At 29.9% G+C, this 12,694-nt stretch overlaps 3 protein-coding genes across 3 annotated transcripts; all 3 read right to left on the bottom strand.

Annotated features, from left to right (window-relative positions):
* Nucleotides 1–459: 459 nt before the first annotated feature.
* On the bottom strand, nucleotides 460–2,413 carry LOC105626496 (odorant receptor 13a-like). Its single transcript, XM_012207797.1, has 6 exons — nucleotides 2,340–2,413; nucleotides 1,768–2,104; nucleotides 1,070–1,297; nucleotides 897–1,010; nucleotides 677–832; nucleotides 460–510 (listed from the first exon to the last, which is right to left on the bottom strand). Exons 1-6 carry the CDS (start codon nucleotides 2,411–2,413, stop codon nucleotides 460–462), a joined length of 960 nt encoding a protein of 319 aa, XP_012063187.1.
* Nucleotides 2,414–4,813: 2,400 nt separating this feature from the next.
* Nucleotides 4,814–6,698, bottom strand: LOC105626495 (odorant receptor 13a-like). Its single transcript, XM_012207796.1, has 6 exons — nucleotides 6,625–6,698; nucleotides 6,024–6,360; nucleotides 5,431–5,676; nucleotides 5,260–5,373; nucleotides 5,021–5,176; nucleotides 4,814–4,864 (listed from the first exon to the last, which is right to left on the bottom strand). The coding sequence occupies exons 1-6, from the start codon at nucleotides 6,696–6,698 to the stop codon at nucleotides 4,814–4,816; spliced, it is 978 nt and encodes a 325-aa protein (XP_012063186.1).
* Nucleotides 6,699–7,800: 1,102 nt separating this feature from the next.
* LOC105626494 (odorant receptor 4-like) lies at nucleotides 7,801–10,515 on the bottom strand. Its single transcript, XM_012207795.1, is given in 6 exon segments — nucleotides 7,801–7,851; nucleotides 8,109–8,264; nucleotides 8,664–8,734; nucleotides 8,737–8,776; nucleotides 9,040–9,267; nucleotides 10,189–10,515. Coding segments are annotated over 6 exon segments (873 nt in total).
* Between the last annotated feature and the right edge of the window lie 2,179 nt (nucleotides 10,516–12,694).

Genomic DNA, 12,694 nt, shown 5'->3' with positions numbered 1-12,694 from the left:
TTTGCGGCACGAACTTTTTCGGACAACCCAATATATATATATAAATATTTAAATATATTTATATATTTATATATATGTATAAAATATTTAATTATTTTTAACACGCGCATACATACAGATTTTTCCAGGTTTAATTCTTAACTTTGTAATTTAAAGTAGTATTAAATATAATTAAATTAAGTATTTAACTAAATCTTTTTATTTTGTTATTATTAGCTTTGAAAAAGTACATCGGCCAAGAAGATCAACTTCATATTGTTCACCACAAACCAAAATACAATACTTTAATATGCAAACCAATATTCGTCTACTTTTATATACATGTGTCTGATGTGAAACCCCATCAAGTCTCTGAATAGAAAAATTGCTAATCACATATTATAACCAGTTGGCGGTAGTAAAAGTACTATATCCTTCTGCACGCAAAGATATAAGCGAAGCATAAAGTATATTTAGGCTTCAATATATCGCGTGTAACACCGACATATATGACGCCGAGGCTTTCATGATCTACAACATGATAAAAGCAATTACGGCCATCATACGCGAATACTTATACCGTGATGAAGTGACTAGAGATCGTCACTCGCGGACATGTCAAAACATCAATCAACGTAAAATTCTGCCACGAATACGCCTCTACTCAACTACTTTTATTACTTTACTAAATCCTTACATTAGCAAATTGTTTTAGCGAAAGTTCAGCGACTTTTCCGATCGTTAGCGTCAAAAACTTCTGTGATCTTACAATTATAAAGAGAATATCTCGATTTTGAATCGGATTCAATTCGTACCAAAGCGCTTCATACGCCGCGTCACCAATCATTTTGCTCTAAAATAAGTTTCATTATAAAACATGTCATATATCCTATACATGTGTCATATTATTTACTCACTTTAGTACTGAGATATTCTCCAAGAAAGCAAACTGTAAATGCCTCCATATTGACTAGAATGTAAAAGAATACGGATTTTACTAGCATAGGCGATCCACCCGGAACACCAATAGACTAAAAATTTTAAATAACTTATGTTTTTTGAACAATTATGTTATTTCACGTGTACTTACGGTCACGATGACAAATCCTAGGGAACAGAGGACTAAAGTAATTGACACGAATTGTATTAGCGCTATGTTCGAAAAGAGAGTCTCAATATTTTTGGAGAAGGAAATAATTTTTTGATGCCGAATAATCAGTATTTTTGCAATATCGTTCATATGTTGCTTAGTGTTCTTCCGTGTAATTTCACTCAGTTTCTGCCGCAATATATCAATCTGTCCACATGCATGAAGAACCTAAATTATAAATCAAATTCAATTTAACATCAGATATGTATAATAAAAATACTTTTTTTTGTTCTATATTCAATATTGAATGAATTTTTTATTCTTATTATTTAGGAACATTAAATTTCTATGTATGAAAAAGTTAAATAATAAAATTTAATGTATTAATTAATAATTATTGCGTTTTTATTTTTTCTTCCTTAATATATTTATTATATATTTTTAATAAGCAAATGGAACAAATATTTTATTTATTAACCAAATATTTTATTTATTAAATTAATATTTTATTTATTAAAATTTTATATAACTACTTATTTTTTAAACAAAATCATAATGCATTCTTCATTTAATAATGTATTTTATGTAATAATAAATCTGTTTAATTATTTTTAGGATCACTTAAGTCCTTAAATTATCTTCTTGGCGTTATTTTTCTTTATAATTCTAGAAAAATCATGAAAAGTATTCAAACTTACCAATGTTAGCAGCAAGCAATTTAGCACAGCCAACATACTGGCAGCGCTTACCTGATGAACGAACTGCGTAATGAGAACGGTAAGATATACTGATGTGGTTTCGATCTTGAAAGGTAATTCCATTTTGAGAATGAGCTCTCGAGCATCAGTTTGATTGCTGTTTCTGTGGGCCAACAAAGTGCCCATCGCATAGAAGAATACCGATACTGCGTGTGAACAGATTATCAAATTGGAAAACCAGCGAGAAACATAAGCCATTCTATTCATCATGTATTCGTCAGAAATATCACGCTTTTTCCAATCCTCGATCACATGTGCTATTATATCATCCAGCAGACTATAATGAATTATTCAAAAAAATATTGATCGACATGAAATCGCAGCTATTTGCGAAATATTACTCCAGAAATATATAAATCAATGCAAATTTACAAAATTTAAACAGATTAAACAGATTAAAAATCGAACATTTTTTCTTCTGGCGATTAGCTTGAGATCTAGAATAAAGAATCTAAGTGCTTATTTTGTGGTCATACTGATTTTATACTCAATGTACATCGTAAGAATCTTACCTAACGTTGAATATGATAATAATCAGTTTGATAAACAGAAGACTATAAGTCAGAGTTGCGCTTATCACATCCATGAGAAGGAAAATATTGCTTTCGCCAAAGTGCATGATCAAGTACCAATATTGAAAGGTCTGAAATATTGCCATCGAAGATATGCAACATATTCTACGGAAAATTGCACACGATATATTCGGCCATACACCGATCATGCGAAGACCGAACTCTACGGAGCGACATATAGTATTCGCTGATTTTATTTCGTTATTCATTGATATCAAATAAATTTATTTTACACGATCGTCAATGTGATTTATCACTAACACTAATTAATTTTCTTTTTTTCTCTGACTACATTATAAGTGAGTATATAATCCAAAAGAAAGTATCAATTTCTTAACGTAACAGCATATATATAGTTCAAATAATAAGTACACAGCTTAAAATTTCACTAAAACTGCAATACAAATGAAACGTTCAATTTCAAAGTTAACGGACAAAGGAAATTCTCAAGCATGACATCAGTCAATAGTCTTAACTTTGTCTTTAGATATGATTACTCGAGAGGTTTCAGTGAAACTGTAAAAGTCTAACGCTAGAATCTAATTCAGTATTCGAGTAACCACCACCTTGGTTGTAGTCGACCAATGAAAGTTGTTCACATTCTATTTCTTTTTATCTCAGAAGTCATGAGGAAAAATTATAAGTTGATGTTTCAATAATTGCAGTGGTTACAAAAAATTCAGATAAAGACAGCTACAAAGTTTCTATATACTCTTCTCTTCCCTCGGTTGCTGTACGTTATTTATATTAAAAATGTAAAGCAAATTCATCATCATGTACTGTAAGAGACTTGATCAACATTATCATCCAGCAAAATTTAAATAACACGATAGAGATGATATACCCGATCGAATAATGTGAACGTATTGATTGAATCAAATTAAAATTGTTTAGTTGTAACAAATGTTTCAAAGATTATAATTTTATCAAAATACTTTTATCACAGATCAACAACTGAATGTAATTCTATCTTATTGATTAATATTTGTTAATTATAAACAGAAGACAGTGGGTGCGTTCTGTTTTGCGCTTCTTATAGCGCTTCTAAGTATAATTTCTCTTTTTAATATTACAACTTGATAAACAAGGTGAACTGATGTTAAATAATGTATCCTATAAGTTATGATTGAGCCACATTCATAAACAGAAAAATATTGCTGGCCCGAAGTGCATGATCAAGTACAAATATTAAAGGATTTGAAATATCAAAATATCAAAATATATATGTATATAAAATTAAATACATTAAATATATTTAGTTTATACTGCGCAAAATCGCAATTATAATGAATGACGAACACATATAGGATCGTCCCCTTCGTCCTTCGAATTAGCGATCATACTGCAACAAATACACGTTTTCCTTAAAAATGCAGTGAGGTGAGCAAGGTAACATAACTTCCAAGAACTGCTCACTGTGTTGAAACATACTCCTGGAGGAACATATTGGAGGGATTTGTAAGGAGGAAACAAAGATGTACCTTCGCAATGGAAAAACCAGAGAAGATTACATTTAATATTCCGGCTGATTTCGAAAAGGTGCTGTAAGTTAGAACATATAGCAATTCTGTAAGCTGTAATGAAGAAGAAGACATCTCGATGAGTGATATTTTGAAAATAAATTCCTAATATTATACATAGTAAACAACATTTTTATACAATAATTTTTACATAACATCAGCTCATTTTTAACCAGCAGCTCAAGACTCTTAAACAAATAAATTTATATTAATTTATACTTGTATTGCAAATAAAATATACAATATTATTAAAAATACAATATTATTAAATATACAATATTATTAAATAAGTGTATGTTTAATTCTTAGTCACAAAACATTATTTTATTATATAATTAATTTTATTTGAGAAAATTTAATATAAAGTAAAAAGGGTAACAGCTTTTGTAATATCTTTACATGTATACATGCATTAACGTACTTTCATATCTATTTTATGAAAATATATATTAAGCACATATTTTTATATATTCAAATTAATTTTACATAGATATAAAAATAAATTATTAAAAAAATAAATATCTTTCAAATTTTATTCTAATTAGTATAAAAATTAGTGTAAAAATTTAATCTTAATTAATAAAAATCTTAATTTAAAAATATTAAGTTAAATTTCTGTTTTAAAAAAATGCTTTTTTTTATTTTATCAGCTCTGGCAAAGTACATCAATCGAGAGAATCAATGTTGTATTTATAATTTTTTTCTTATGCACTTCAAATCAAGTACAATTATCATCAATCGATGTTTCAGTAAATAATTTTCTTGTTCTTCTATTTGCGTACACTCGATGCGAAACCCCGTCGAGTCTCTGCATAAGAAAATGACCAATCGTGTAAAAGTACTATAGAGATCTGCATGCAAAGATATAAGCGACGTACAAAGTATATTTAGACCTCAATACATTGCGTGCAACACCGACACGTATGACGCTGAAGCTTTAAGGATCTACAACATGATAGAAGCTATTAGTTATCATACAAGAATTAGGACTCACATTAGGACTCGACGATTAAAAAATGATTATTAAGATATATTCGTGATAACTTTCTGTACAAAAATGTAGTTTTTTTATCATTTCCATTAACTTTGCTAAATTCTTACGTTGGCAAATTGTCTCAAAGAAAGTTCCATAACTTTTCCTATTGTGAGCGTCAAGTTCTGTTGGGATCTTATGATCATAATGTAGATGTCTCGATTTTGACTAGGACTCAATTCATACCAAAATGATTCGTATACTGAGTCACCGATCATTTCACTCTAAAATGTACAATCATATGTCTTTGTCATAGAAAATATCGCACCAAATATCGTATATTTAATGTAATACATTTTATACGGACTTTTGTGCTCAGATGTTGTCCGACAAAGCAATATACAAATGCTTCTAAGCTCATAACAAAATAAAAAAACACGGACTTGACTAACATCATTGATCCGCCTGGGGTACCGATAGACTGAAATTTATATTACTTTATATTTTAAAGAAATTAATATTATTTTAGTATACTTACGATCACGATAAGAAATCCTAGACAACAGATAACCAGAGTATTCGATACAAATTGTATCAGTGCTATATTGGAATAAAGGTTTTCGATATTTTTGGAGAAGGTGATAATTTGCTGATGTCGAACGATCAGATCTTTTACGATGTTTTCGTTCACATCCTGCTCGATGTTCTTCCGCTCAATATTCTTCTGCGTAATTTCACTCAATTTCTGCCGCATTATATCAATCTGCCCACACACATGAAGAACCTAAATAAATATTGCATATTTTCAGTCCAATGTTTTAATTTGGATTCGACAAACGCTGGATTCAACGAATGCAAACAAACACGAAAGAAGCTTATTTCATTAAGTGTGAATTAATGACGATTGTGTTTATTTGCATTCATTTTCTTAGTCTGAATCAAAATTAATATAAAATCAAGATAAAAAAATGTACTTTTCGCTTATATAATTTTATTTTACAAACTATTATTTTTATATTATATCTGTTTTTACTATACATACATAAAATATTTTAGCAATCTTTTGTCTCAGAATTACATCATAATTATTTTCAGTTCTAGGAATATAGACAAATCATAAACGAAACTTACCAATATTATTAGCAAGGAATTTATTACACCCACCATACCAGCCGCACTCGTCTGATGAATAAATTGACTAACAAGGACAGCTACATGTACTGATGTGCTCTCAATCTTAAAAGGTATCTCCATTTTGATGATCAGCTCTCGAACATCGGTTTGATTTTCATTTTTGATCTTCATTATTGTGCCTATCGCGTAGAGGAAAACTGACGTCATATGCGAGCAAATTATAATGTTGGAGACCCAACGAGATACATAAGCTATTCTGGTCATCGTATACTTATCCGAAATATCGCATTCCTTCCAGTCTTTGATCATGCATGTTATAATTTCGTTCAGTAAACTATAAAGGATTGTTTAAAGAAATGTAACCAATATAATTGTGACCAATATGATTGCATAAAAAAATAGAGAAGTCTTTATTCTGTCGTTATGTCAATATTATATAAAAAATTATAAATTAATAATAAATTTATATAAATAAAAAATATCTTTTTAATCCTATTTATGATTTGAAAACTAAAATAGAAGATATGAAAAGCATTTGTGAATTACATTTAATTTTGTGCTCAATATGTATCGCTTTGAAGAAGAATATCGGTCTTACCGAGAATTAAATGCAAAAATAAGCATTTTAATAAGCAAAAGGGTATAAGCGAAAGTTACGCTTAGTGCGTCCATGAGAATCATTAAATCCTCCTCTTCAAAGTGCACGATTACGTGTTGATATTGAAAGATTTGAAACACGATCATTGATGATATGCTGAGGACTTTAAGTAAAATTGCGCCCGACGTGCCCGGCCATACACCTATCATACGAAGACCATATTGCACAGACCAGCACACGATATTCGTCGAATCTATCTCGTTCTCCATCGAGCTCAAAGACATCTCTTTCTTCAAACGGATGATACGGTAAGTTATCATTAATTCTCTATCTACATTATAGATAAAACTATAATGTAAAAGGCTTCGCTTTACTACAGATTATTTATCCCAAATTGAAATCAATACAATTTAAATATTTTCCATTAGAACTACAAGGAGATTGAAGAAACGTTGAATTTCAGAGTGTCAGTAAATTGGAAGAAGAAATTTTCGACTTCGGCATGATCCAAGTTCTAAGTCAATTTATATTATCAGATCTGGCTGAGCGAGAAGTCTTAGTAAAACTACTCAATCATTGTCAGTAAAATTCTACTCTCGAGTGATTCCTTGATCGTGTACGAGACAATAATTATTCATTGATTATTTCATGTCATATTTTTTTCTTTCATCTTAAAAGTCATGAATAAAAATTATAGAATGATTCTTTAATAATTACAAAAAAAATGGATATGCGTACCCACGAAAGCGTCTAACGTACCCTAGTATATATACGTCACTCAGTCGCTGTCCGTTATTTGCATTAAAAATGCAAGACGAATGTGCGCTGGACACACGTGAGTATCAGATGCATGCGTAGAATACTTAAAACTTTTAAATACCAAGAAACAAAGAGCAGGAATTGTGGAAGGTAAATTCATAAGGATAAATCGAAAGCGAGGGTGAAAGTTTGCAATACTGATAAGGAAAAGATGTTGAGCAGCATATAGAAACGTTTATCTATAAAAAATATAATGCTATTATTGAGTTAAATGAGATATATTAATGTATTTTTACATAAGAGCATTCATGTTCGTGGAAAGCTAATGAGTTACTAGAATTCGCGAGATATCGCGTTTCTTATAACACAATAGCTACATAAACATACAAAAAGTATTGCCTTCTCTATACATGGCTTTCAAGACATAGCATGCAGCACGGATATATAAGAAGCTGATGCCTTAATAATCTATAAAAAAGAAGGTAGAATTCATATTTCATGTGGCAGCTAGTAAAACGCTATACTTTTATCGATACAACTATTATAAAAATTTAATAAAATAAACAAGACAAGAATATATTATCTTTTATAATATATACAAAAATATATTACCTTCTATTAATTTATAAGTTAAATTCAAAATGATAACAATTGTTTCTTTTAAAAGTACATATAACCTATATCAAGTATAAGAAAACATAATTCTGAAAACATAATTCTCTTACTGTTGTGAAACGTTCTAGGGAAAGCTCCATAAATTTTCCGATCGTAATAGTTAACTTTCTTTGTGATCTTAAAATTAACAATAATAAAATACGACTCTGCGTGGGATTTAATTTGTACCACTTAGTTTCGTACGCTGCATTGCCGATCATTCTGCCCTATAATTGAATGAGTGATTAAAGTTTTAGAATTGTGATAAAAAAAAGTATATCGCATAAGTACGACATTACTATTTTATATAATCTTCTTTGAGATATTTTTCGAAATACATTTTTTTAATAATGATTAATATTAAAGAAAACATAATCTACATAATGATAAAATTATACGCAGAAAGTTATATAAAATTTGTAACTGACAAAAAATTACATATTCATAAATATATAAATATATAAAATTTGACATAATATTATATACAATATTATAAGAAAAATTATGTGCATATATTAATACATACAATTTTTTCTTATAACTATATCAAGCTTTGTTGCGCTATTTATTTATAATTATAAATAGAAAGAATTCATGAAGATAATTTATAACTGCATCGTTCTGACCTTGGCACTAAGATATTCTCCAGCATAACAAAATATGAATGCCTCCAAAGTGATGACAACATAAAAAAAAGGGATTTAATCAACATTGTCGAGCCTTGCGTGTCGCCGATCGACTGTAACATAATCGGAAATAATACCAAACATAAAACGTTCTGAATAACGAGTAAAATAAAAGTATTAAAATTCACATTTGAATGCCACTATTTATTTCGGATTTATTTTGAATATCTTTGTATGAGATATTCTGATTTATTGCGTATTGATAAGCGGAAATAAAAATGTTAAAAATAAAAATGTTTCATGTAATGATAATAATTTAATGTTACTGCGTATGTATTAACTGCATGTATATTTGATTTTATGAAGCTTCACTCACAGTCACAATTAGAAATCCGAGACAGCAGATGACCAAAGTGTTCCACAGGAATTGCATCAGAGCTATATATGAAAAAAGAGTCTCGATGTCGGCTGAGAGTGCGATAATTCTTTGATGTCGACGTATTAGAGCTTTGATGATCGAAGCTTGCAAGTCGAACGTATCGTCTGAAGAGATTTCTACCAACCCTCGGCATATTATATCGATTTGCCCACCTACGTGAAGAATCTAAAAATAACGGTCAACGCCCTGCAATATGTTCTTGATATTGCCATAATTCAGTGTAGAAAACAATTTGTGAATATATTCATCAATAAGGAAAATAACAGCAGATAAGCAAAATCTATTATACATTAGAATTAAAATCTTAATAATTAATATTATATTAATAATATAAAAATATACAATATAATATTAATTACAAATTTATTTTATTAAGAATATTTTATAAGCATTTTAATAAAAAAAATTATATATCGCTTTGGGCGATATCATATTAAATTTATTATATATATAATTTATTATAAAAGAATAGAGGAATTAACGGCAAAAATATGGAAACATTTTAAATTCCATATTATCATTTATCGATCAGATTTACCAGAATGCTTTTCATTTCACATAAATAAAGTAAATGAAATAAGTTATTAATCATGCGGATAATACAGAATACTCGTTATCTCGAACAATGCGGCGCCCGAGAGAACCAATCGAAATTATTTTATTATTCTACAATAAGCTACTTATATAAATTGCGCATCTCCATTACGTGATATAATTGTACATTTAGTGCAATATGCATCAATTTAATTGTAAATGCTTTAGAATTAGAATCTAATCTAAGTTGTGTTCTCAAAATTTACTTCCAGTACTGAAAATCTATAGTTTATGTCACGTGCTCTATAGATTTTCAGTACTGGTAGTAAATTTTGGAACACAGCCCTACTTGTTCTCTCTTTTTTTAATAAGTATAAAATAATAAAAATTTTTCTTTTACATTCTTTTCTTCTAAAAATGACTTAAAGCAACTTATAAAGCAACGTTAATTAAATATTATTTTATTGCCAATGAGATTTGTACTGATCCAAAACTTAGACCTTATAACTTATCTTTTTGTTTTCTTTGTTATTTTAGCTTATATTCACTTACCAGTGAGACAATTAAGGCATTAATTACACCGACTATTGTGGCTGCTGAGAGCTGATGAAAAAACTGTGTGATCATTACGAGTTCGTACATAGGAGAGGCATTGGACTCGAAAGGTAGCTCCATCTTAAGAAACAATTCTCGCGTCTGCTCCGCAAGTTGTTCGTCGGACTCGTCAGGGTGAGCAACAAGTACGCCGGTACCGTAAATAAACACTGAGATCGAATAAAGGCCAATGATCAAGTTGGAAGACCGATGCGACATATCGGTTGTCCTTGACATTGAGTAGATGGCCCACTTAGTCATGCACTCGCTCCGATCCTGGGACATTATCGCTAAAATGTCGTGGAATATCCTGTGAAAAACTTTGCCTTTTGAGCTCGCTTATAATTATAAAAGAATGTAATAAATCTTTCACTTTCTTTACATACTTTAAATCATGTTACATGTTGCAACGATAAAATATACAACTGTGAAAATCTGTCTTTATTTGATCTCTCTCTCTCTTTAGCATATTTTGTATACAAAACTAATTCTTTGTTTTATTTAAAAAAAATACCAAATCAATTTGAACTCTCAAATGCATGGAAAGATTGCATTCATTTCGCGATTTAGATAAGCGAAGCTCACCGTCGATTGATCCAAAATATTGTAAGTTTCAATAGTAGGAGACTATAAGACATCGTAGTGCTAAGACCATCCATCAGATGCGAGAGATCGTCCGTGCGAACGTGTATAACAAAATATCGATACTGAAAGGTCTGTGCCATCATAAAAGTGATTATCCAAAATGCGCGACGGAGGACCATGAAGGACGAATTGGGCCAAACGCCGATCACGCGAAGACCGATCTCGATTGAACGACTAACAGTGCCATCGAGGATCTTCAAGGAATCGGTCTTCGAATTCATTTTCGGAGTGCTGCCTTTGAATGGTATTTTCGATCGGGATGCTTTCTTACATCAATATCATCTTGAATCTTCGCTATTTCGTCGAAAATGCAACCATGTACTTCGTATAGCGTTGAACACATGGATGAGCACGGGGGATGAACGTGGATGAACACGAAAGAATCGCTGCGCACTATCAATCCCCCACTTCGACATGAACCAATAAAAAGTACCGATAAGATATTCCCATCGCGACGGAAAAATTGCCAGATAAGATCGATTGCAACAGTCAGGTAAGATAAGTGCGGGTATAGATAACAAGGGAAAAAAATGAATAAGGTTGCAGAGAAAGAGAGTGCATTGTCTCCGGAATTACCCTGGACCTTAAAAATTCAGGAACCGTGTATGATCGGGCGCAAGACTCTGGGGAGATCGTGCAGAATAATGGTCGGTTAGATCAGAAGCTTTAAATCGCTAAAATATAGAAAACGACTATATCGAGCGGCATGGTAAGAGAAATTACATAAATTGCTACGTCCGGATTGGACGTCTATATCGAGGGGAAAAAATAATTATTCGCACGAGATATACTTATTGCTACTACGAGCTGTAATACACGAACGACAGTAAGTGAACAGAGAGAACGTGAAAGAGATGAAATTGAAACCTTTGTATACAAATTTAAAACATCAAAATTTAAATTATTTATTTTTAATTGTAAGAAATATGAACATATAAAATTATTTAGCAAAACTTCAACTGTGTCATCGATGCAAAATAAGAATATAAATAATTTAAAATATAAAGAGAAAATAAATAGTGTTCGAAATGTTTTTTTACACATTTTAAGAATCGAAAAATATTTTAAAAATCGAAAAGAAATCTCTGGAAAGAGATTTATTACTATTTCTCTATCAAAAAGATTAATTTTTATTTAGTTATTTGTTTATTTTATTAGTTGACTGTATTATTCTTTATTTATTTATTTCTACATTTTTTCTAAATTATATTTTCTTTTCTGTATATTTATTATAGAACAGACTTCTTTTTAGTTGTACGTAATTCTATACTTACTATGAAAAGAAAGAAAGAAAAATAGAAATAAAAAAATAATCATATCACCGAATTATATTTTAAGGCTTATCTTCACTAAAGCCGATTGTATCGGTTGATTTCTTCTTTTTTCTATAAAAATAAAAGAATAAACCAGTATGCCAATTGATTTCAGAGTAAATCTTAACAAAAATAGAAAAGACAAATATTGCATGAACTATGCAATACACAAAAATTGTTTCATTATGAATAAAAAAATATAAAGAAGACTTTAAAGTTTTAAAGGATCACAAGAAGAATAACACAAAAGAAAAACTACAGTGCGATAAAATAAAGAAAATCATTTGATTGATAGCTGCAAATTCTTTCAGTGCTGCTACAGATCTGCTGCAGATCTGCGTAATAGTAATTTTCCAATTTTTGAAAACACAGTAAGACATCGATTAAAAACTGCTAAAATTCGTTTATATACACCCGTAAAGATAATTGCATTCACAAAAGCTTATCGAAATAAAAAAATTAAATATGCAACATTATATATGTACTTCTTGTGAAATAGCAAATTC

The sequence above is a fragment of the Atta cephalotes genome, assembly GCF_000143395.1.
Source record: "Atta cephalotes unplaced genomic scaffold scaffold00005, whole genome shotgun sequence".
In the NCBI taxonomy this organism is placed as follows: Eukaryota; Metazoa; Arthropoda; class Insecta; order Hymenoptera; family Formicidae; genus Atta; species Atta cephalotes.
Note: the sequence above shows the minus strand (reverse complement) of the source record. Positions and strands in the feature narration are given on the sequence as shown.